General features: G+C 53.0%; 1 protein-coding gene across 1 annotated transcript; it reads left to right on the forward strand.

Annotated features, from left to right (window-relative positions):
• Positions 1 to 2,849: 2,849 nt before the first annotated feature.
• SYPL2 (synaptophysin like 2) lies at positions 2,850 to 19,115 on the forward strand. Its single transcript, XM_048826669.2, has 6 exons — positions 2,850 to 3,043; positions 3,146 to 3,217; positions 8,062 to 8,186; positions 13,480 to 13,681; positions 14,592 to 14,783; positions 15,614 to 19,115. The coding sequence occupies exons 1-6, from the start codon at positions 2,996 to 2,998 to the stop codon at positions 15,740 to 15,742; spliced, it is 768 nt and encodes a 255-aa protein (XP_048682626.1). The 5' UTR covers positions 2,850 to 2,995; the 3' UTR covers positions 15,743 to 19,115.
• The last annotated feature ends 1,953 nt before the right edge of the window (positions 19,116 to 21,068 follow it).

The raw sequence follows: 21,068 nt of genomic DNA on the forward strand, positions 1-21,068 counted from the left end.
AAAGCCAGTGCCAGCATTAGGGGATAGCAAGCAGGGCAACTGCCCAGGCCCCATGCCACATGGGGCCCCGTGAAGCTACATTGATCAGGCTTCAGATTCAGCCCTGGGTGGCAGGGCTCAGGGCCCCGGGCTTCAGGGCCATGTGATGGGCCTTCAGCTTTCTGCGCTGGCCCCCAGCAAATCTAATGCTGGCCCTGCTTGGCAGGCCCCCTGAAACCTGCTCATAGCCCCCTAGGGAGCCGCATACCCCTGGTTGAGAACCACTGCCTTAAGGGATCCAGTATGCCTCATGTCAGCACGCAATTCTGTAGGTTATGTCAGTAGCAGTGCACAAGGGTCTTCTTGCCATGGGATTGTCAGCAGAGAGGAGGAATATGAGAGTGGTCTGTGGGTTTAATGATGGATAACTGAAAATACAATGTTAGATGGACTCCTGGGAGTACAGGTGAATGGATTGCAAAAGGAAGCGAAGGGGCTGTAAAACTTAACAAGTATGGGGTTGTTTCTGGGGAGTAGGCTTGGCGTTTGAGTGTAGAACAGGGTGTAGGTAGCTCCTGATCCGCACTGCTCACATAAACTCAAGTTTTGCCTTAGCAAAGAGAAGGTGCTTGACTCTGTGCTACAGCTGTCATGTGCCCTTATTCCCTGAATGATATGCACTGTCTGCAAAGGCAGAGTACAAATATGGCTGTTATGGACATACTGGTCATCGCTCAAGGAGGGTAGCATTAAGGTTGTGTGGACACATGCCTCAAAGCCTGTATTTCCTGGTTTTCAGAAGTTTATGCTTCAAATACCTTTATTCTTGCGTTACTGGTTTTGAGAGGTTTGAGTTTTGCTGAACTGTATGTTCTGGAAGGCCTACAGAGCAATCTGAACTCTGTATTAATTATGTTTGTCAGTGAATTTCCTAGTTTTGTTTTTTTTTAATAGAAAGAGAAGTGTTTGTTGTAGGAATTTGTGGTCATTTAGGTAGTCGTAGTTATCAGGTAGGTTTGTAGTTGGTATGCTTCTGTGGCTAGGTAATAATTATACCTAGCTCTTATATAGAACTTTTCATCAGTAGATCTGAAAGCATTTTACACCATTATCCCTATTTTACAGATGAGGAAACTGAGGAACAGAGAGGTGAAGTGACAGGAATAATCCCAGTCCAGTGGTCTCTCCAGTAGGCCATAGTTGCCGTATGAGTCCTAAGTGCTCTGTCCCACTCCCATATGTGTACACTGTTATAGTGCATTGGGGATAATAATCATCCTTTAAAATGTTTGCAGTGTATAGTTGCTGAGGGAAATCACAGATGTGGTCTATAGCCTAAATTCTTGAGAGTTTTATTATGTGGTGGTTACAGTAATTTTAAGCCCATGAGAGGAAAGTGGCGTGTTTCTTCTTTACTATCCCTTCCTCCTTCCTTCCCCCATTCTTCGCTCCTCCTGCCCATTCCCATTTATCCCTCTCTCTTCCTGCAACCCCCAACCCCTTTTCCCACCCACTCTTCTGCCTCTAGTTCCCGCTTCCCTCCACCAACCATTCACATATATAATACATTTCCTTTTCAAACATAGTTTGAATGCCTTCTGAATTATCTGATCTGCTGAGATTACATTTCCCCAAAACAATAATAATGATTAAAAAACAAAGTAACAAACCTGGAGAGATGTCAATTTTAGCAAAATGTTTACACTTCATTCTCAGATTTCTGATAAGAGTAGGTTTCAAACTTAAAGTGCCTGCATGTTGGTCAGTTTTCAGTGGCCACACTCCCTGAGGCTATATGAAGGCTAGCAGCTCTCTTGGCTAGTCTTTCTTCATGTGTGCACTGTAATCTGTTCAGCATGTGAGTGTTAGGCTCATGCCTATCTGGTGAGTTTAACCCCTTTTTTAAATATTGTTTTCAATATTGCTTCCCCAAAGGGGCTGTGAATGCCATGCACTAGCTGGGATGAATGTTGGTCCTGAGATCATTTTGGGGCATGATCAGAAACATGTTTTGAGCCCCAGGTCTGAGCAAAAAAACAAAAAAATGGCAGAATGTGTCAACCTTAAGAAATACTTTTGTGTAGGGGGGTGCTGTATCTTGGGAACCCCATTCTCAAGGCCCCAGTTTTGGCACAGTGGTTCTACCCTGCGGTCCCTTGAAGCACACCAAGTTACAAGGCAATGCCAGTAAGCATGCAGCTTTTAGGGCATTTGGAAGAATTGTCCTTTAAACAGGAAGGGCTCCTGACCGTGAACAGTGGCGGAGCACTGGAGACCCTCCCCGGAACGTCGAAGGGCTCCGACTGCAGTGGCGGGCACGGAGCGGGCGGAGAGATGAGCGATACAGGAACGGGGGAAAGCGCTGGTAGCTGGTATGTGTTAGCCGAGAATGGCTGTGCCCCAGCACAGGGGTGCACAAGGGGCTTGGAGGTGACAAATGCTCCTGCACACTGCCTGGGGGCGGTGGGGAAACTTGACTATGTGTTTGCTTTAGTGGCCAGCCCCCAGGAGGGGTGGGTAGGGCTAGACCCATGGCGCTGCTGGGGTCTAGTCTCCGCTAAATTCCCTAATCAGTTAATTGTGCAGTAGAGAAAACGGTTCATCCTAGCCCATGGGTTCGTGCCTGTCCCTGGTTTTCATCGCGGGGGATGCAGGGCGAGGTCCCCCCGCGGGCAGCCCCAGCCTGGCCCTGGCCCTGGCCCTGGCCCAGGCCCAGGCTCTCCGGCAGTGCCGCGGGCAGGGGGCGGAGGGGCAGGCGGGGCTGGGTTTTGGTCCCCACGTGACTCCGCGAAGTTTCGCTGCGAGTTTGACAGAAGTTTGAATCGCGGGTTCGTCCGGCCGCCAGAGCTGAGCGCAGAAGGCAGCGGCGGCGGCGGCCCCGGAGCAGCGCCCCCCCGACAACCCCCTCCGCGCCTGGGCTGCCCCCCAGCCCTGCTCCCCGCAGCCCACCGCCCGGCAAGGGTGCGCGCTCCGCCCGGCGGCGCACACGGCGGCCGGCCCTGCCCGCAGCCTGGACATGTCCGAGCCCACCGCCGCGGCCGGCCACAAGGAGCCCGGGCAGCAGGTACCGCCCTCTCCCTCTCCCTCTCCCGCCCCTTCTCTGCGCTCCCCCGGCTCCTCCGGGCTTGGCTGACCCTAGCTCCCCGCCCTTGTCTCTCCCCTGCAGGGCCGGCGGCTCTTCGGGCTGCGCTGGGGCCGCCTGGAGGAGCCCCTGGGCTTCGTTAAGGTGCTGCAGTGGGTGAGTTTGCTACAGAGGCTCTTTCTATTTCGGTACCAGTGAGTGACGTTCCTGCAAAGCAAGGCAGCGCCGGCTGGCTGGCTGCGGGGGGGCGGCTCTTTCTGGGGGCGAGTTCTTGGTGAGTGGGGTATGGGGTAGGGTTAGAGGAGGGAAGGAGCTGGGCATGCGGTGCCCCTCCCAGGCAGCCCCTCTGTGTGCAAGGAAGGTCTCCGTTTATGGGGAGGGGTATGGGAACTGGCCTTAGCCCTGCTCACGTTTCACTCGGGGGAGAGGGGGGGAAAGCTGGCTGCCGTGGTTTAACCTTTCCAGAGCTCTGATGCTGCACATACCAGGCCTCGGTGGGTCCCTGAGCTCGCTGAACTCTCCTCTTCCGCCTCCCGCGGGAGAGACTGGAGTCCTGCACTTATTTGGACCCCAGTACTTGGGGCTTGAGTGTGTGGGAAACCTTCAGACTGCTTGAGTGTGTGGGAAACCCCCCTCAGAACAGATCTGTTGTAGAACAGCCTTCTGCCCCCTTCTGAGCACTGAATCAGGTGGTAATAGCTGGAGTTGTCTGCTACCGCACTGTTGGAAGTGTGTTCCCAGGGCAAAGTTGCCATTGTTTGATAGTCGGAGTCAGTCTCCACTCGGCCTGTGTGCATTGTCCAAAGAGCTTTACATGTACTGACTCTGCCTGTCTAGGGCAGGATGCTGGGAGCCAGGACTCCTTTAGGTTCTATTCCTACTGACTCTCATGGGACCCTGAGCAAGTCATTTCACCCCCCTGAGCCTCAACATACCCATCCATAAAACGAAGATACCCGTCCCCCTTCTCAGCAGTGTTTCGCCAAGGCCACTGTGAATGAAACAGGCCATAGAAGAATGTAGCGTTGGTGTTCTGAATAACACCAATTATGAAAATAAATTGGTTAGTCTCTAAGGTGCCACAAGTACTCCTTTTCTTTATGTTTGCAAAGGTAACTTTAAAAGGCCTTCTGTCTGAATGAGGAACCGCAGCACTAGCTAGCATATCTCATGGCACATCAAGGGTGCTGCATTTGTTTCATGCCTCCATGTGGTGACGGAACTGTTCAGCATGTGTTCGTGGTGTGCAGGTCACACTCTTGATCTGCCAGGATCCAGGGAGCCTGTACTTGGTGTATGGTGTGCCATGTATGCAGCATTCAGCTCCTCTGTAGCACTCTTCATCCAGAAATCATGTCACAAAGGTAGGGGAGTGTCATGGCCCCTGTTTTACAGCTGGGAGAGTGAAGCAGACAGGGGAGGTGATTTGCACAAGGTCACTGGCAGGGCTAGGAATAAATACACATTGCTTATCCTGCCCCACATCCTCACCCACACAGCCTGAGAAGCTGGCTGTGACTTTGTTTACTTTGGGTGCACACCTCTAGGCTGACACCTTCCCAAAGTAGCTCTGGTTTTGGATCCCTCTGTTTTTGGGAGCCTAACTTGAGACACTGGGAGCCGGACTTTCAGAGGTGCTGAGTGTCTGCAGTCCTGACTAAAGTCAATGGGAGCTGCTGGTGCACAGCACCTCTGAAAATTCAACATATCCCAAGTCAAACACCCCAAAAGAGAGGCATCCAAAATCAGTGGATGGTCTCACAAACAGCCTCGGTTCTCGCTTAGTCAGACCTGAGAGGTGCTGAGTACCCATTGGAATGGAAAGTGCTTCAGCATGCTGCAGGATCAGGCCCTTCAACCAATAGTAGCAAAAGGGTATAAATCCTGGGGAGGGAAAGAAATGATACAGGGCAGTTCGAAGGGACATAACTAGGAGGGACACTGAACAAAGAAACTTAAGCTGAATGCAGGAAAACCAGGGTAACAAAGGCAAAGATCCTCAAAGGTATTTACACTGTCAGTGGAAGTTAGTAACCTAAATACCTTGGAGCATCTGGGTCAGAGCTCTTTATGGCATAGAGTCTTAAGTTAAATGGTGGGAGAAATATGCTGGGCAAAGTACTTGGGAATATACAGTACAGAACAGTCCCACGCTGGCTGAGAATGGACGAGGCGACATAAGATGACGTCTGCCCCTGACTGCTGTGATTTTCTGCCTGTTCTGTTCAGGATTTGGTTACATAGATCAGTCCTTTATAGATGAAGTGGGAACCCCTCAGTTTATTCAGCCTACATTTTCATTCTCTCTCTTGTACACACGCAAACAGAGAGTTGTTTTTTCTTCCTGTCGCTTGTGGGAGCCAGAGTTCAGGGTGCATGAACTTAACCAGAGCTGAGTGTTTCTACATGAGTTACCAGAAAACTATTCAGAAGCCACATTCATCCCCCCCGCCAGTGGAAGAGAAAGAGAAATTCAACTCAGAACCAAGAACAGGAAATGTCATTTGAGACTCATAATCATTTCCTGCATGGATGAATTACACTCTCATTACAGGGGGGGAAGGCAAAGAAAACAAGACATCAGTTTATTGGTCGTGTAATTGAAAACTGATTTTGGTTTAGAGGCATAAAGGCCCCTGAGCATCATCAGTCGCCGGAAAGTGAATTAAAAGTTGCTTCAAAGGAAAAAGATCCTACTGGGGGCTCAGGCCCTCAGCTTCACAGTTCTGAGAGAGACATTCAGGTATTGGGCTGCATTTTGCAATGCGGCAGGAAGTTTGAGGTTCTTGTGAAAACACAGATTTTTCTTTTAATGAAGTCTCCGCTTCTGCCCACGCCACCTGCCCAAATGTCTCTGCATCAGCCGTTCTGGAAACACCAGCTTCTTTGGGAGGTTTCTGAACTGCTGATTCCGGGCTTTAGGGGGACAGGTGGCCCTGCTGCAAAATTCTTCCAAAGATACCAAGGACCCTGCTCACCCATCCACATGGGCAGGTAATCCCCACTGAGGCCAATGGGGCAGAGGCGGGGAAGAAGAGTGTGCAGCTCTAGGTCTCGTGGGACACCATCCAGGTCCCTTATCTGCCTGTGGCAGTTCCCTTCCACACACCCCCATCCATTGTGCACCTCCCTCTGCCAAGTGAGGGCGGAGAGCCTCACGGAGTGCACCCAAGCTGGCCAGCTCATCAGGGGTTAGTGAGCGATGTGGGGAAGGGAGCCAGTAAGAAGAGATCTCTGGTATGGCACCTGGCCAGCCTGTGTTGCTGGCACAGATGGGCAGGGATGGAACAGAGGAGCTCAGCAGGGAGGAGGAATCCCTGAGAGCATGGGCTATCTATCAGCTGCGCTGGACGGTTACTAGTGCTGTCAGCTGTTCGGTGGTGGGGATTAGGCCCCATGGAGCCCCGACAGGAAGCGCTGGGGTGACAGGTCTCTGGAATGGGGAAGCTTAATGAGCCAGCGACGTGCTCACTGCCTTGTGTGCTCAGGTGTCCTGGTGCCGTGCTGCAGTCAGTGGGGGCTGTCTGCCCGTGCGGCTCAGTGTATCCTTTGTGAGCAGAGCCCCGGGTGCCATAGTGTGCCCCAGGGGGAGGCATCGGCCCCATTGTCTCCAGCACTGGGACAGCTCTTGTTGTCTTTAAGCCATGATGCCTGTGTCAGTCTCTGCAGCTATTCTCTGCCCTTACCTACTGGTTTCTTAGCTGCTAGTAGTTGGAGGTGGGTGTGGTGCAAAGCAGACATGGATCCTGTGTAAATACCTCTGCCAACCTTGCATGTTGTCCGTTAGGGTATCTTCCTGTGCTGACCCCCCTCAGCCCCAGAACCTACAAAAGGCCTTGTTAGAAAGGAGAGTTATGGGAGTCATCCTAGCAGTGCTGTTGTTCCCTTCCCTGGCTGGTGCAGATGGGAGGTGGTGGTGTCTGTTAGAGCAGGGTCAGTGAGTTAAGACACTGGGGTTCTATTCCCAGCACTGCTATTACCTGCCTTTGTGCCCCTGGGCAAGTCACTTCCCTGCTCTGGGCCTTATCTCTGCCTTCAGTAGGAATCAATGGGCCAGCCCCACAGTTGCTGTAAACTGGTGTAGCTCTGCTGAAGTCAGAGCACCAGTCTGGGGGCACATACCAGTGATGGGGAACGTGCATCCGGAGAGAGGTTGTAGTCTCTGATCGCACCTCTTTGTCCCAGCAAAAGTGTCTGGCTCTCTCTGAGGAAGGTATGTGCTTAGTTTGTATGCAACATAGCAAGCAGAATCCCAACCAACCGAACTGGGAAGAGAGGCTGGCTCAGAGGATTGCTGGGATCTAGAGAACTTTCACTGCTAGGCTGCCAGCTTGGCCAGCTCCCGGTCAGGAGAGCAGTGAGTGAGAGCTCTGGTGATGACTCTCCACTGGTGGTCTCACTCCAGTTCCATATCACAAAACCTCTATCCCAGTTGGCACTGACTGGCTCCCTTACTCGGCCGTAGCCAAAATAGACTATGGAGACGGCTTCCGTCTCTCTCTGGGTCACAGCACTGCCTGGTCTTCTGTGAGGAAGAGATTGACTCTGCTTCTTCCTCCCCTTTCCCTGCTGCTCAGGGAAGTGCTCTAAGAGTGGTTGCTTGGGAGACAGGGGTGATCTGGAGCCCTGGGTTCTGTTTCTCCATGTTCTGCTTGTGTCGGCCTGTTCTGATTTCTTGTTACAAACGTTATCACTCAAGGAAAAGACCTTGCTGACTGGGTTTTCTGCTGGGTCCTTGCACAAGGTGACAGGGATGTCATATGACCATGGCACTACATTGCAAGTGCAGAGGATGTTGCTTTGATTATGATGTGTGGATGCGCCATTGTTATATTGTGTTGCCCCAACTAAACTGAGGACTATTTACCTGTGGTCACCGGGGCTATCTTGTAAATTTCAGAAGGCGCAATGAGCCCAGAAGACCTGCTAGCGCCTGTTGCTAGTTCACTGTCACCAGCTGGAGTCCCCCGACTTCAAAACCTTTTGCTTTTCTCTTCCAGCTCTTTGCCATTTTTGCCTTCGGCTCCTGCGGCTCTTTCAGTGGGGAGACAGGGGCTACTGTAAAATGCAATGATGACCTGAAAGAGATGACAGCCATCTCTGTCCAGTTCGGATACCCTTTCAGGTAATGTGGGACCTTGCTGGACACTAACCCAGAGGATGCTTCCTCTCCAGAGTTACATGCCACTGGAGATGGTAATTAATCCATCAGAATAGACAGACTGGCCTGACACCAATGCTTGACTCAATGCAGAGATGTCTGTGAAGGGACCAGGACCCGTATCCTACCCCCAGCTTCCCAGATGAGTGCTCTTCCCAAACCAGTACACTCTGACTTGCTTTTACTACCGTTTTAAAAAAAAGAAATACTTTCTGAGGCAATGTATAGTTAATCTGTGTAACTCACTGCTGTAGGATAGTGCTGCTAGAACAGGACTCTCACTGCAGGTTTTTCTTTCATTTTAATGGTACCTAAACAGAGTTGAAGGATGGCTGTTTAACTGCCCCTGTTGAAAAATGACTCCCATTTGGGCTCTCCTTGGGGTTTTGGAAACCCCTTCTGCAATGGGTGTGGGCAAAGGGAGGGGAGAGGGCAGGCTGGTATAGGTCTTAATTACCCAAAACTTACTGCAAATAGGAAGCCGTGAGGGAACGGATCCAAAGAAATGGCCTTTGGATGCCTGAAGAGTGGGGGCAAGTGGGCACAGGATGGACACTGCCTGATCCCACAATGTGGCAGGGAAGTTGGTTCCTATGCCAGCTTAGTTGCAAAGAGAACAAGGCATTTTTTAAATAAACAAGTGGGGAGAGACAGCGAGAGGAGCTGCCAGCCTTCTCCTCCATGCTCTGCCGAAGCCCTTTCTATGCAAGGCTCCTATGGTCACTGAAGCCCCGTAACTCAGATCCTCAGTTGGTGTGAATCAGTTTATCTCCGTTGAAGTTAGTGGAGCTGCATCCTTGGACATCAGCGTGTCTTAGCCCTGCTCTGAGGAGTAAATGGCGCCAGCAGCAGTTGCCTTGTCTCCCTAGGGCTCCCAGCATTGCTGCCGCCGGGGAGCTGAGCTGGGCTTAGCAATGTTTGAAAACTCCCTTTGCGTATAAAAGGGAGCTGCAGTCAGGCCACAAGATGGAAATAAAGTTATGTCCAATGGAGAAACCTCCCCCTCAGCCCAGTCCAGATCTCTTCTCGCCTCAGCAGAGCAGACCCCGCTCCTCAGGCCAGAGTCGGGCCAGGCTTTCTCACGCGCGCGCCTGCAGGTCGTGTGTTTTGTTGGTTATATTTTTTCTCTCTCTCCTGTAACACGTTTTGTCCAGTAACGTAGACACTGACTCGCTGGAGATTTACTCAGGAATGCAGTGTTCTGTATGGGCCTGTCTTTCCTGCCCTCTGCTGGGTGACTTAGGGACCTTGAAAGCAGGGATAATCAATGCTTGACTAGCTTTGACTGCATCCTATTTAAAGGTGTATCCTCTCTGAGCATCTCCTGGAGATGGAATACCCAAGGGAGAGCCAGTCCATTATGGACAGATCTATTCTGACCCCTTTAGCTCTCCGTCCAAGAGAGCATTTCAAACACAGACCCCAGAGCATAGGGAGCCCTTTGCCCAAGACAAGCTAGGGAGGCTGTATGACTGAGGTGAAACCTTTTGGACATCTTCAGGCTGCATTATATGGGTGAATGCATGAATAGACCCAGTGTCAGTTCCCACAAGAGAGGAATTTGTGCCACTGTTATCTGAGGCAAATAGCGTAGCAAAGCTTCAGGTATTTGTATGAATAAGAGCAGCACCTTCAGCTGTTGTAGCTCTGATAATACTGGAAGGGCTTTTAGTCCTCATGGTTCAGGGCATATGCTGATCACCAGCTGGGTCAGGAAGAAATTCGTCTTCCCCCTGCCCTGCCCCCCAGTATGGCATTTAAAACCAGGTATTTTTCTTAAAGCATCTTGCACTGGTCACTATTAAGAGATGAGATGCTGGTCTAGATAGATAAACGATTGATCAGTCAAGCAGTTTCTCTGCTCAATTCTCTGTAGGTTGGAGGGCTCAGAGATCCTTTTAATCAGCTAATGTGGGTGTATGGAGAAAACCATCATAATTCAGAGGTGACTACTTTAACTCCTTGTAGCTTACAGGTGTCAATGTCACAGCTGTGAATTCTGAGTGCTATGCTATGGGCTGGCTGCACGCCTGACTCTCTCTCTGGTGTCTCTGAATGAGCCCCTTCAGGAGTCAGGCCTCATGCCTTTACTTCCCTGGGGGTGGAATCACATGATTCTCTCACTCTTAGACTGGACCCTGTGCTTCAGCATCTTGTGTATCTACCGTACTTACCCTGACAGGTCCCAGTGGGTCATCCCTTCGGGAACCTGTGAGCAGTGGTTAGTACAAATAACCAGAGAGCCTTCTTACACCAAAGCATTGTTCAGCCTTAACAGTAGGCACCAGGCATAAAATGAGAGAGGGATTAAACAAGAAACCGTCTGCACTCAGCTGCAATGGATCTGTTATACTCCCATCATACTTTGCATCAGCACCTGCTGTGGGCTCATGTGTGGGCATACCCCCTAGGAAGCCTAGAAGGCCTGATTTCTTCAGTTCCCCCAAATGGGGTCTGTGTCTGTCTGCCCCTCCCTGACAAGGCGGAGAGAGACTTTTTAACTGTTTGGTTTCTGTTTCATTGGTTGGCTCCCAGTACTGGCAGAACAAGTCTTGTAACTTGGCTGGAGCCTGGAAATAGCAACTTCACAGTGAATAGCTCAGGCATCCTCTTCTAATGACTGGCTGGTTGCTTATCTGTAGCCGTTGTGTTGCCTTGCTACCTTTTCCTAGTCAGTCCTACTATTAAACTAAACCAATTCGTACAGAGACAACAACCCACCATAGCCAACAACCAGGTCACATAGAGTGTTCGTAAATCATCACACGCTCCTCCCCCCATCCTGCACAGCTGTTCCTTTACTCCCTTGGCTGCAAACTTGCAAAAGGGGCAGCTAGCCTTGGAAAATGTCCCTCAGTCACCTGTTTGGAGGTGCTGTAGGGAGAGGGAATATACTGCAGGATCCGTCACCCCCATTCCTGACCGCTGCTGAGGTCAGGAGGCAGGTTGCTGCAGACTTCAGCTCATGTTTCAGGTATAGGCCATTGCTGGAAGCAGGGTACTGGCATTAATGAGCCAATGGTCTGTTCCATTATGGCCAGCATTCGTTAATCCCTCAGCCACCCCAAAGCCAGAAAGGTTTGTCAAGCAGTAAGGAAGTCAAAGTGAGCACGGAATAGCCCCGTTTGTTACGGATCAGCAAAAAGGCCTCTTGGGTGAGCAGAAAAGAGGCCAGAATTAGATTGAAATCCAGCCTGTGAAGCTAAACTTATGAAAAGTGTGAACATGGCTATATCTATCCACACATCTCGGCCTGCCTGCCAACATTCGATAGCTATAAATAGAGGCACACCTCTGATCTCCACTGACTAGGAGCACTGCTAGGAGGCTCAGAGGGGGGAGAAATGGAGAACTGTGCTACTGAAATAACAGTGACTGTCCCAGCTCAATAGGGACAGTTGGCAAGAAGGCCTTGGGCATACCTCAGTTCCTCCTTAACAAGTGCTCTCACCATCAGAGCTCCTTTAGGGACCTCCAACATACGGAAGACTCCTGCCCAGTTCCCTACACAAGATGGAAGAGTATAGCTCTCGTCCCAGTCTGCTAAGGGCGCGTCACCAAACTCACACCCTGAGATGATGAACACAGGGAGAGTTTTAAGCGTCTAGTGAACTTGTCCCCCATTTGATGGTCCCTGTTTGCTTGATACATTTCACTAAGTGGAAGGCAGGCTGCTCTGTTTCACTGTGCAGGTCAGGTCCTCATCCTACATCCTGACGTACACGGGCTGAGCTCAGTGGAGCGTTTTCCATTTAGACCTGCTCTGACCTGGCCCTCACTTTCTGCTCAGTTTCCAGCTGTAGTTCTGGGGTACTAGCCTGGTGCTGTTGTATTCAGCTGCATGAGAGTGCAGGGGGAGAGTCAGGTCAAAGAGAAAATCCCTCTTTTCCTTTAAAGTCAAATTCAGTGGGAGGGGTGATTGGGCCAGAAAGTTTTTCACCCCTCGGTGGCTGTGTCATATTCAGCGTCGGAAGGTGGTGACGGAAAGTTACCTGTTTTTGTATGGGGCTTGACTGCCACGGACAAAGGAGAGCTCACTGCCCCGGGCACGGTGCAGTCTTATCAGAGCGTACAGAATTGGAATGCTGGTGCCATCTGATGGCTCTTAGCAGCCTTTGTGAAATGAGTGGGTGGGTGTCATACCAGAACTGAAGTGACAAGTCACAAAATCCTTTCTAAAAAAGAAAAGGAGGACTTGTGGCACCTTAGAAACTAACAAATTTATTTGAGCATAAGCTTTCATGAGCTACAGCTTACTTCATCTGCATGCATCCGATGAAGTGAACTGTAGCTCGCGAAAGCTTATGCTCTAATAAATTTGTTAGTCCTCCTTTTCTTTTTGCGGATACAGACTAACACGGCTGCTACTCTAAAATCCTTTCTGTTACTGGGATGGATCGGCCCACTGCTGGCAGCCTTAGCAGAGAGGTGGTTGAATACCATGGTGATGGTCAATCTTATGGAAACCCGGATAGACAGAGTGGCCAAGGACTGACTGCTTTGGAATCTGAACTCACTCCTACAGTGTGTCTACACTAGCAAATCATCAAGGGGTAGTGCTGCTCCAGTGTAAGAGCAAGCGTAGACCGGACACCAGCATTTATACAGCCAGGGGCAGGGCTACTGGTGTAGATCAAGCCATAGAAGGGATGAGGCCCGTTGGCAGGCTGCAGTGTAGGGACCTTACCCTGCCACTGCCCGTACTGTCCTTGCTCTGTGGATAACTCCCGCCCATGACCCCACAGCCCCAAGACCACACTGTCAACCTCCTGCAGAGGGAGGCCAAGACAGCCGTCCATCTGTCCAGGAGGAGGAGGAGGCAAGACAGTGCTCCTCGTTAGATGCATTTCCCTTCTCTGTGACTGTGGGGCCTTTTCCCAGGCCCTTGTCCTGCAGCCAGGCAGGGTTCCTATGGGTGCCATCCTCTAGCTCCTTGGACTCCTCTGGGCAGCAGCTGCTCTGCGGGGTTCTCTGCTCAGTGTCCCCCTCTGCATCACTGGTTTTATCCCATGACCTGCACCCCCCAATCCTGTTCTCTTGTCCCCCATACTCAGTCCACCATATCTGGATTCCATGGCCCCTCCCGTATCTGAGGGGGTGGGCCTTTCAAGGCTGCGCCCACCAATCCCAGCCTTCAGACAGGCTGGCTCCTTTTACCCAAGAGGGTGGATGTAGGTCTCAGCCTGTTCTTTCTCCTGCACTGCGCCTTCCTCCCTGCTAAATATGTCTCTCTCCCCACCCCTTTCTCTGTGGGCAGGTTATCCAGGATTCCCTTTGAGATGCCTGTCTGCGAGGGCAATGCCACTAAAAGGACTTTGCATCTCATGGGGGACTTCTCGGCCCCCTCCGAGTTCTTCGTGACCCTGGGAGTCTTCTCCTTCCTCTACAGCATGGCAGCCCTGGTGATCTACCTGCGATTTCACTCCCTTTACACAGAGAACAAGAAGCTTCCCTTTGCGGTGAGATCCCTGCCTTAGCCCCCTGGGCTGGGGTTTGTTTGGTGGCTCTTACAGCTGTGGGGCTTGCGCTAAAGAACCTGTGGCACAGGGCTGGGAGTTAGGTCTCCTGGATCTGATTTCTGGCTCCGCCACTGACTCACTATGGGACCTTGGGCAAGTTACTTCCCATTTCTTGGGAGGGGAAGTCAGAGGAGGCAGAGCTGAGCATCTGAGGGCTTCCCCCACCATTAAGCCATCATTCTGTCCCTGCACCCCTTTCCAGGATGGGAGTTCTCTCCCTGTGGTGCTGTCACGCTGGCAACGTGAGGAGAGACAGAGCTGACCCATAGCAGGCACTGTCCCCCTAATCCCGGCCAGGGTCAGCAGCCAAGTGATTAAGCCTTCAGCTCTGGGTGCTCGGTGCGAAGGCTGAAGGCTGTTTCAGAGCCAGGATTCACAGATGAAGGCTGAAGGCCCCGCACTGGGATGTAGCAGGATGTCTGTTTGGTGCCTGGGGCTTCAGGTCAAGAAAGGGAGACATTAGATGCAGGCAGCAAGGGCAGACTGAAGCTGTGCAATGCAAGCCAGGTGGTCCTAAACCCCTTTGCTTATCAAAGAACAGGGGAGTCGCATACATTGGTGTGAGGGCTTGGAACACTAGTGGGACCCGCCAGGGAATTTAGGGGCCTTTCTGGAGCATTGGGCCTAGATCTTTTGGAGTCTGCCTTAGTCCACCAGCCGGTGGGGCTGGGGCGGGGCTGGGGGGCTGGTCCCTGGCAGGTGGTGTTGGGAGGCGGTATAGGCCAGGTGGGCTGGAGGTCCTGGAGCTAGACGAGCATTCCCATCTCCATGCCTGGGGCTGGGGAGAGTGAGAGGAGCCCTGCTGTGCACGACACCGGAGCCAGCATGACGTTTCCTTCCCGCCCCCCAGGATTTCTGCGTGAGCGTCTCCTTCACCTTCTTCTGGCTGGTGGCGGCTGCAGCCTGGGGCAAAGGCCTGTCAGACGTGAAGGGGGCCACACGGCCGTCCAGTCTCATCGCCGCCATGTCCGTGTGCCATCTCAAACAGGCCGTGTGCAACGCTGGGGCCACGCCGGCCATGGGGCTGGCCAACATCTCCGTGGTAAGAGCCCACGGCCAAGCCAGCGCCACAGCTGCGCACAAGCAAAGGGGGCAGGGGACCCATTCGGCCAGATTTACACCTGGCGTAAATGCGCCATGTTCCGTTGAAATGAACGGCCCATTTACACCAGCTCAGGATCTGGCCCACAAGCTGCCATTTTTGTGACCACACAACTGGAGTAGATTGCTGGTGGAGACGCCTCTTGGGCTGTGCCATGCCCTGGATGGGGGTAGGGGGGTTACCAGCACCGGGGTTTGATCCAGGGACCATGAGCTGCTAGCACCCGGCTTTGTTAGCCAGAGATGGACCGGGCCCATCGACCTCTGTACACGGACTGTCTGCGCCTAGGGGAGATGGCCAGGTGGTGCTGTAGTTTAACCAGTGCGCCAAGGGCAGTCAGGGCGCCAGGAACTGCTCAGACACCCTGGTGTAAATGGCGCACTGGGTGCTGTCTCTGTACTAAGTGCATTGCCCCGAGAGGCAGTCACTGGCAGTGGATGTGTGCGCTCTGAGTGACTTAGCTACTTCTTCAGCACCAGAACGGGGTGCAGGCAGCAGTTGAAGGGTTGAGGGGATTTTGCCATGTCCACTTGGCCTCTAGTCCTGGGGAGCTAAGGGCGGTTCTCCATTGCCTGTAGCAGTAGGCAGCCTTATATCCTTTGAGCCCCCAGCTACCGGGGGGGCCATGCAGCAGAGCGCCGAGCCGTCCTGATTCCAGCCGGGAGCGGGGTGTGCACAGCTGGACGGACGCACGCGCCTGAGGCTGGCAGGTCTTGCTGTGAGTTCACTGATGGTAATTGTGCCCTTTGCTCTCTCTGACTCTCCCCTAGCTCTTTGGCTTCATCAATTTTATTCTGTGGGCTGGAAACTGCTGGTTTGTGTTTAAAGAGACCTCGTGGCACGTGCAGGCCACTAACAAGGAGAACTCTGCTGAACAGGGAGCCATCGACAAGCAATAAAGACCCTCTCTGCCCGCCGACCCCCCCCCAAGACCTCCTCCCACCCTGGACAGCCGGTACCTTGTCACATACACGCCTTCGTGCAAGCTCCATCATCGTGTTGGCATCCCTCCTGAGCATTCTGGGATGCCCACCTTTGAGTGACTGGCAGGCGGGAGTCCTGGCTCGGTCCCAGGTATACGTAACTTGTTGCAGACTCCAAGGGGCTATTACACAACTCGTGGTTCTGGTAGCAGGGTTTATTATTTTTGTTAATATGTGTAATTTATTTGTTTCTGCGTTCCTGGCCCCCCAGCCTGCGGCTGTGTGGAATTGCTCTTCACAGCTGCTGTGTGAGCCTAAACCAATCAGGAGTTTAGATGCCACAGGAGGGGGTGCGGAGTCACTTACGGGTGAGAGTGGATGCACTGGGGAGACCTAAGACTGGGGCACTACAGGACCACAGAACACCCACTACTGCCCAAGCAAGGAAAGGCAGAGGCTGTGTCATACCTACCCCCTACTTGATTAGGAACAAGGGAGACAGCCAAGAGGCCGAAAGGGAAGGTGGAGAATATGCTGTTTCTTGCTCCTGGGAGGAGAAGGCTGGTATATTTCTCCTCTTCCCTTCTGCCTGCAGCATTGTGTGTCTCCTGGAGGAAGCTGATGGTGGGTTTTCAGCTGTTCTTGAACTCCAGTTTGGCTCAGAGGGATTCCATGCATTAGGCCAGATAATCTAGTGTAGCAGCAGCTTGATAGAGGGGGTGTGATCCTGCCCTTGCCAGACAGTACTCTAGGAGGGCTTTCCCATCTTGGATCTCACACAGGGGCAGCACGGGGGATAGGAGGTTCCTTACTCAGATCTCCAGCTTGTTCCACTTCCCGGGGCAGCACGGGGGGTAGGAGGTTCCTTACTCAGATCTCCAGCTTGTTCCACTTCCCGGGGCAGCCCTTTTAGCAGCTCTTGGTGCTTGTCCCCTCCCTGTCCTACAGCTGAGGAGCAGCCCCAGATTCCTCTGAAACCTCCTTATAAAACTTCTGAGTGTGCGTGAGTGTCCGCTCCAATGGCTCCCTATGGGGCAGCAGCAGGTGACTGGCCCTCTCTGGGGCCCTGAGCCAGAGAGCTTTGCTTGGCTTCTAGGAGACTTTTCTCATAGCCGGAGGATCCACTGGCCTAGTTCATGACCCTAGACCCCAGGCGGAAGGAGCCAGAGCTGTGCTGTGCTGACATGGGCACAAGCAGAAGGGAGGCTTTGTCCAAACAGAGTGTTTAGATCACGGTCAGTGCCCATGTCTGCAGTAGCAATACCGACCCCTTACCCCCCGGCACTAAACTAGCTGCTCCTACTAGTCCTGTCCCTGGAGCCCAGCAACACTGATTGGTCACGCAACCCCTGAACAGTCCTGTCATCCCACCGGCCACTGGGGCACGAGGCAGCTGGCCCCAAGCCTGTTGGCATTGTAACAGCTGACCCCGCAAGGGGCTCTGTGCTCCCGGAGCCGCTGGACAGAATGGTAGCTTAGCATCCCAGGTCCCAAAGACAGCCCTGCTTTGTTCACGGAGAAGGGGCTTGTTCAGCAGCTGCTTTTGCGTGCTGAACTCTGTAAACCCCTCTGAGCTTCAGGGTATTGCTCTGCTGTGAAGGGGTTGCTGCCTTCCCTAGAAACAGGCGAGAGCTTTGGTTCAAGGGCCTGGGGAATCCAGACTCCACGCTGACTCTTCGGGTCTTACTCTCTCCCTTTCCTCTCCCTGCCCTCCATGATGGGGGTGCCTCCTTTCTGCTAAAGGAGAGACTGATATTAATGGTGCTTTGTTTGCTGGGGACCGTCTGTTCAGCAAAGACCCAATTGCTGCATATTTTGTACATTTCCCCTCCACCTCTCACCCCTCCACGGCAGCCAGGCTCTGGCCAGTTGTAGGGAGCCCTGTGGCGTCTCTGCCCCAGAGCCACAGGGGACTGAGTCCCACAGGGCTGTGATGCCCAGTTCCCTGCAGCACAGCCCCAGTGCCACATGCTGTGGTCCTCTTACGGTGGCCCTGGAATGCCCTGCAGGACAAAAGAATCGACCAATCTGTTGCTGGAGGGCTTCCCCCTCCCCACCCAGGCTTCCAGTCCAGCCGGCTCTGGGCCAACTTCTCCAGTCCTTGAGTTCCTAGAGGTACAAACCCTCATGTTTCTGGGCATAAGCCACCACTAGCTGCCCAGGGTCAGGAAGAAGCTTCCCTTGCGGCCAGGCTATTCCATAATTGTCCAGTATGGGTTTTCTTGCACCTTCCTCTTAAGCAGCTGATGCTGGAGACCAGATCCCAGACTAGGCGGACCACTGGTCTGATGTGGAACGGCAATTCCTACGCTCCCATGGTGGCTTTGAGGGTACCAGGACAACCAACCCACCAAAGTGCCACCGTTGCATTTGGTTCCTTCTGCTTTGCCTGTGCCCCGTTTGCTAATCTGGGGGGATAGTCAAAGCCGATCCCCAGCTGCCAGGCTCCATTACAGTCAGGAAGTGACGCTGCTTTACGCTAGCTGAGGGTCTGGCCCCTTTGTGGATAAGCCACCGCAGGGACCTGTGCTGCTCAGATCTTCCAAGAGTCCAGCGGCCAACTGAGCTGGCCCCCATCCCTGCCACAGCGGGAGGGTGGAATGGCCGGGTCTTTATTTCGCTTATCCGTGATTAGTAATAATGGCTCCAGAACCTGCGGGGAAGGAGAGGGCACTTCTCTGCATTTTGTAACCTCCGCCCTCCTGGGAAAGCGGGGGCTGGGAACCGTTTCTACTGTGGGGCGTGCTGTGTTCTGCCTGTATTTATTTATTTGAAAGGGGAGAGAGAAAATAATACCTTTCTTTTTGCTTTGGTGCTAAGGTGGCACCTGCCCCTTTGCCCAGCACTAGGAGCAGCTCCTATGCCAGCCTGCAGCCCTCCCTCATGAATACCCCCCCAGCTCAGGCGGTAGGCTCCAGGCCAGGGACTTCTCCTCATTGGGCCCTGCCCCGTGACAGAGATCCTAGAGGAGGGGGCTCCTGGGGCTAGGCGGAGGGGGAGGGACCAACCTTAGCTGGTGCTGACTTTGTGTTTTCCTGGAGAATCTCTTGGCTGTGGGTGGAGGCAGGCCTGGTGCCAGCAAAGGGCCCTGAATGTGTGTGACTCTGCAGGGAGCGGGGTCATGGGGGCAGGGGGGAGGCAATTGCTCTTTAGCCCCTTTGACCACTGTTAAAGCAACTGATTGCAGCAGGAGTTGAGAAGGGGGCAGTGGCCCAATCCCGCGCTCTGCTGTGTGCGCTTGGCACTGCCTGGCTGCTTCGGCCTCCCCAGCCCTGGATTACATTGCATGGTTTTCTGGTGCTTGTTGTTATGACTGAATAAAAAGTGCTGCGAGGGTTTGTTACCACAAGGTGCTGCTCCAGGCCGGTTTCCTTTGCATTCCCCACCCTTCTCCAACAGTCACTCTCTACCCTGCTTCCTCCCGGTCCACAGGGCTCCTACAGCTGTCACACCTGCAACCTGTGGTGGGCCGCCTCCTCAAGGGGCTAGTCTAGCTAGATAACAGCCTACTGTTACTGCCAGCAGATGCTCCCCTCGCTGGAGAGGTGCAGGCCTGTGCTGTTGGATTTGAGAGTTCTGGATGATAGCCTGTGGCCCCCGTGTCTCCCAGAGTGGGCTGGAGCGCAGTGGCCATACGTGTGATGGGCCCTGCACTACTCCAGGGAAGGGGTGGGTATGCTGCTTGGCTGGCTGCCTCCCCTGCCCCAAGGGAACAAGCCTGCACTCACCTCCAGGGCAGGTGATTAGGTGACCTAAGACAGCTTTGCTATTTGTTGCAGCAGTGTCATCTCTGACCAGTGTCTCCACCACCTGTTCTATTGCCCACAGCATCCAGGCAGGGAGGGCATATCGTACGCAGCCATAGCCACCCATATGCCAGAGTCGCACCATCCCCACTGACCTGGCCTGGGAATACACTGCCATCTCACCCACCACAACATGCCCCACGGATCAAAGGGGAAGAGCCCTTGCTTTATGTCTGACGGATCATGTTAGCAGAGCCATACAACTAGGAACTCCCCAGAAAGGGAAAATCGCCGTCTGTTAAGGGCAGAGCAAATCCCACTTGGCAGATAGGTTGGGGTCATATTGGCCCCAACAAGCTGCTGTACCATTCTTTGCCTACAGGCAAGTGCCAATCAAGCAGGGTAAAATGCTTCCCTGCCTTTGAACACACGGGAGAAAATGCTTCTGAGCTGCTCCCAGCCCCAGGGTGCCCCATGGCTCAGCTCGAGCACAGGGGGAAAAGGCTGCAAGGGTGGGGTGGCCATTGTTTCATGTTACTATGTACATCTCATGAGTGTACATCGCACCTAGAAAAAGGAGGGGCTGGATTGTGATCTAGGTTATACCGGAAAAAATCCACAGGAACTCGACTGACTTGGACAGAGTCACTTTGGATTTACACCAGCGTAACTTAGATCAGAAACTGGTCCAAGCTCTTTGTTGCCAGGATCTTTTGGTCTTGTGTTAGGCTGAAGCCAGGATAAAAGGGTGCTAGACACAGAGGGGATGGACATGGCAGTGCTAAAGAAGGGGATGCAGTTTCCTGTGGAGACTGAGTGCTAAAAGCACAGTGGCTTTCTTGTGGATCATCCTTCCAAACAAGGCTCATGGCTCACACCCAAATTCCTCCCTCTGAATCGTATTCAGTGCTGGTGTAGGTAGCTGCCTTGCAGCCAGTGAGAGATGGGCCTTACAGCCTTGGTTCCAGGTGCAGTAGGGACTCTGCAGTCAGTGACTGCCATGTGGATTCATTTTAAGGGCATTTGCAATGGCCATCGCTCTCTGCCTGAACTACACCCCAAATCTCCCTCAATTACCAGTGCTTAACAGGCTCTGCTGCATGTGCCCCTGGGCAGGCCTCACCTTTGCACACAGAGGAAACGAGCCTTTGTAATGACCTGCCCAGACTGACAGGTGAAACTGAGCTGTGCAGGATAACGAACTATGCAAAGTGCTAATGATGCAAGAGGCTGTGATTTCTCCTAGGAGAATCTGGTCTCTGCACAGCTCCCACTGACTTAGGCTATGTCTGCACTACAGCCTATGTCAGCAGAACTTATGTCACCCAGGAGGGTAAACAAACCACCCCGAGCGATCTGCGTTACACCGACAAGCGCTCGTGTGCACAGTGCTATGCCAGCGGGAGAGCTGTTTCTGCCGTTCGTGGAGGTGGTTCTATTATGCCAAGGGGAGAGTTCTCCCCCGTCAGCACAGAGCGTCTTAACCGGACGCACTGCAGGGGCGCAGCTGCATTGGTAGAGCTGGGCCGTGCACTGTTCGTGTAGACACACCCTTA

The sequence above is a fragment of the Caretta caretta genome, chromosome 21 (genome assembly GCF_965140235.1).
Source record: "Caretta caretta isolate rCarCar2 chromosome 21, rCarCar1.hap1, whole genome shotgun sequence".
NCBI lineage: Eukaryota > Metazoa > Chordata > Testudines > Cheloniidae > Caretta > Caretta caretta.